Source organism: Gavialis gangeticus, unplaced genomic scaffold (genome assembly GCF_001723915.1).
Source record: "Gavialis gangeticus isolate Ggan-Ray unplaced genomic scaffold, GavGan_comp1, whole genome shotgun sequence".
NCBI classification, from domain to species: domain Eukaryota; kingdom Metazoa; phylum Chordata; order Crocodylia; family Gavialidae; genus Gavialis; species Gavialis gangeticus.
Window position 1 is genome coordinate 5,968,433 of NW_017728980.1, and position 4,363 is coordinate 5,972,795.

General features: G+C 41.6%; 1 protein-coding gene across 2 annotated transcripts in view; it reads left to right on the plus strand.

The window, feature by feature from the left end:
* NFRKB (nuclear factor related to kappaB binding protein) overlaps positions 1 to 3,347 on the plus strand; it is a 38,141-nt gene extending 34,794 nt beyond the window's left edge. For both annotated transcript variants that reach the window (XM_019509355.1, XM_019509363.1), the window contains exon 26: positions 181 to 3,347. In XM_019509355.1, coding sequence (XP_019364900.1) covers positions 181 to 306 — 126 coding nt within the window. In that variant the 3' untranslated portion in view covers positions 307 to 3,347. The remainder of the gene's footprint in view (positions 1 to 180) is intronic.
* The last annotated feature ends 1,016 nt before the right edge of the window (positions 3,348 to 4,363 follow it).

Below are 4,363 nucleotides of genomic sequence, written 5' to 3' on the forward strand. Positions count from 1 at the left end.
CTTCACTGCATGCATTTTGGGAATCTAGTGCTCATGTGGAGGTCATTACTCCTTTTAGCTTTGGTTGTGGTTTGAAGCAAGTGAAGGCTCTGCCCCCAGTCACAGTGCTGCTGTTTCATAGAGAGTCATGAGATCAGACTTTGCTCTGGAATGAGTTAAGTGTTGTTTCATTTCAAACAGGTGAGAATTCAAACAGTCCCCGCCTCTCATCTTCAGCAAGGAACAGTGTCTGGTTCTACCAAAGCGGTCTCCACTGTTGTAGTGACGACAGCACCATCTCCAAAGCAGACCCAGGATCAGCAGTGAATGTTGGCTGCGCAAATGGATTGCTTTCCAAGACCTTCTCTGATCCTATTATTCTCCTGTTCATCACCAATCAGGACTTCATAGGTGTAATCACAGACTGTTCAGCCTGCAAGGTAGAAATTTGAGAAGGCGTGTCTGTGCCAAAAGCAACAAATGTTGCTTGCCTGGAGTCAGCATTTTTGTATGCAGCAGAAATCCCAGTATAACATGTGATGCTGTATTTAAAAACCTGAACATTTCAGTCCAGATTTGCAAAACAAGCTCCCTAGCAGTGACCTTACTAGAGACTTCATTCTACTCATCTCTTTCTAGTTGCCCTTTATGCAAATACCAGTCTCTCATTTCAGTATGTTCTGGGTTACCTTAGGTAAATAACCCATGGTCTTCCTTAACTAGTAAAGCCAGCTGTAAAGGGAGCCAGATTTTGTAATTCTCTAAGGTCATGGCCAAGCACATCCTTATTGGAGTCCAGTTGTCTGTTGCGTTTATACTTTGTAGAGGTAATTTTAAAGTTAGTGGCTTGAACACCAGATTTTATTTGGGACATAGCCTGTAGTAGATCCCTAACAAAAATTCTATATATTTATTTATTTTATAGCTTTTAAAGATTTGTCCCTGCTTCCTAACCCATATTCCTTGTTGAGCTGCTGTCACTGTTAAACTGAAAAGGTTTTTTCTTTTTATCATCTTCACAAAAGCAGGACAGAGAGTCCTTTCCCATAAGTGTGCCTAATCAAGGCCACTGCTGTTGTAAAATGGCTAGTAATTATTGGGGGAGGATCAGTATATGTATGTCTTATTGCAAGTGGACACCCAGCAATGGAATAGAAAGAAGAGTCTCTCAGGGAGTTTTCTTTCTTGCATTCCTCACAAGAAGATGACTGAGCCTTTTTCAGTTGGAGAAGACTGCAGTTTGCTTTTAAAGATGGAGAACAAGCTTTCAACTGTTTGAACTGCATTCTCACAGATTCTTGCAGATGAAATGTTTAAGCTCACTGGCCTGGCCTCTGTTTTTTGTTTTTGTTTTTCTCTGATTTTTTTTTTTTTACCTTGATATACAAGTTGTTGGGATTTTGCACATTACAGATCAGGAAGTGATCTGACTTTGACTTCAGACCAGTTCTGACATCCCCTGGGTTCTTTTTCTGAAGGAAGCCAGAGGACACATGGGGCAGAAAGAGAATAAAGATGCAGAAAGCCTTACAGATCTAACTTCCCTCCCGCCTACAAGATTATACCTGCCATCTCTCTTCAGTTCCCTACAGGACAGTTCATTTTGGCAGGGAAGGAGTTTGACCATACTGTACCATGAACTGAAGTGTGATCATCTAACCTGCCAAGGGCTAATACTATTCTTCTACATCTGTAAAAAGGTTTCCTTTATGTTGTTTCTCTTGTGTTGTTTCTTTTTCTTTCTTTTTTTAAGATGAAGTTTGCCTTTGATTTTGTCAGTAAATGCATTCTATTTAAAGAGGAAAACCCTGCTGTTTGTTACCTTCCAGTATTTAGCTGAATTGTGTAAAGCTGGATTCTGCTCAAAACCTTTGGTTGTAGCTCTGTATTGCTGGCGCAGGTACAGTCAGTAATGTCAGTAGGAGGCTTTGATGGAATTCAGGTTGAAATCTTCCATGTTGCACAATCTTTTTGCAATGTAACTAACCTGGTTTGGAAAAGTCGGGTATAAAAAAATGGAATTTTTATATAAATCCAAGCCCAAATCAGGATAATCATTTTGTCCTATATCACTCCCAGTCATGTCTAACATAATGGAATTAAGTATGGGATGCTCCTTACAGCATGTAGTGTACTGTAGCTTTAGGCTAGGTACAGACATTCAAAAAGCCCGAGGTAGAATCAGTCTAAGTTGCATGGTTTTCTGTAAGCAGTGTAGTTTAGATCCATAGTGAACAGAACACACATTCACCCTTTAGTGTGCGTGTGGAGGAACAAATCTTACCCTGGGTTCCACCCTTTTTAAACTAGTCAATGTGTGCCGAACTTCTGTTCTGTTACGGGTATAGACTGGTTTCCAGTCACTTATACCAGTAAAAGTGTAACATCTGTATCTGGCCTTAGTGTATCTGGTCTCTGTTAATTAGTTGTATTCTGTGACACATGAACTCCTGACATTACTAGGATTCAAAACACAGGAAGCCCATCATATCAAGAACTTCATTGTGGTGGTGAGATTTCACCCCTGCTACAGAGGGATAGATTTACCCTAGCCCAGTCAGGTCAACGATGCAAGAGAACTTCTCCCACCTTCCCAGATCCTTTTGATGGCTCCAGTTCTGCTTTGTTAATAACAACTACTAGTAGAGGGAGATTATTTATCAGAGTAACACCTCAAATCTACTACTCAGAGGTCAGGGCTCTATTTGTGTTCAGTGCTATACATACACAATGAAAATAGTCCCTTCCCTGAAGAACTTAACCCATAAGTTTTTGTCACCTGTCCAGTCACTTCTCCCAAGCACATTAACCTTGGTTCCACTAGCCCAAAAAAATGTTGAAAGTTGTCTTCACCCAGGCTAGGTCCTCAGAACCTTGTTTCCTAGCATCTTTGGGGTCATTAAATAGAGCGGGTCCTTCGTTGCTCTGCTGTAGCTACCGAACATGGGCATGAGCAGCCCTCCTTGGAGTACTGCTGTTCTCACCACCATTCTGTTAGCATTTGAGGTGAGCTCGTCTTAAAAGGTGCACTGCGGATGGCCTGGGGGGAGTCTACACTGACGTTACACATTCTCTCTCTGTTCTTTCGTTCTACAAGGCCTATAATTTGCAGGGCTCTTGTTTTGATACCTTTTCATCACTAAATCTAGTGTAAAAATTAGGACATTGCTATATACAGAAATGTGGGCTGTTTGTTTTCCACTGTGTTAAGAGATTACAACCAAAGCTGTGAGCCAGTTCTTCTGGATCAAACACCTCCAAGCGCTTGGGAGTAAAAGTGCCTTTATTCCTTCTTCCTCAACCGGTGCCATCGATGGACTTTTTCATACCAAGAACTAATAAACATTGCTTACAAAAAGTGGCCTATATACATGCCCATCAAACCAATACCTTTCATTGTAACCTGAGCTTGATTTTTAACAGTTGCTGTTACTTGATACCATATGCCAGTTACATTCTTAATATAGGGTACCGTACAAGTGACATATGACTTGAGTTGCACAGAATTCTGTTTTAATGAGAGGCACAAACTAGACCCTGATTTAAATGCTTTTAGGGGCCATGTTCCATCTTCCAAATACTTCACTGTCATTCTTGGCCACTGAGACTTGGCCAGAGGTTCCTAGGATTTCAGGGACGAATCCAGGCTGAGCACATGGCCATTCCTAACCCCTCTAACTGAACACTGCCTATTTGTAAAATTTGGGCATTTTCCTGCCAAGTATTATTTACTTAGTGCTGTAGCTATGATGCCAGCTCAGCACCTTATCTCAACACATGCCTTAAAACAGTGATCTCAACCAGCATGCTGTGGCACCTTGGGGTGCCTTACCATCCTTTCAAGGGTGCCACTCAATGTTGTTAGTGCTGTTAAGTGAAAGCATGATTGACAAGATAAACCCAGAGACTTCAAAAAAGAATATACTGTGTTAAAAACATTCTCCCCTGTTGTGATCCAGCTGAGTTCTTTGAAGCAAAATTGCTCTAGTATTTTTCTGCACTCAAAAAAGGAGTGAAAACTAAGAGCTGGCATTTTCCATAGAGTGTCTCCAGTCAAAAAAGGTTGAGACTCACTGCTTCAAAAGCACAAGTAGATAGACTACATACTGAGACCAACCAGAGCAGACAGTTACATGGTGAGGGAGAATGTGCTGCTCTTCCACTTCTCCCTTGAAAAAAGGAGCCTTGCTTTGCAAGTAGGTTTTATTGTTAGACTTTGGTTTAAACCTGATGCATGAAAAGAAGCAGAGGGCAGGGATGAAATAGTGGTACTGTATTATGCAAAATTTTCACAGGTGTCTAAATCAGGAGCTGGGAAGCGTACACGCAATGGCAGGGAGGGGCCATCCCCAGGGAGGATTATAGTGCGGTTGCTCGGGGATGC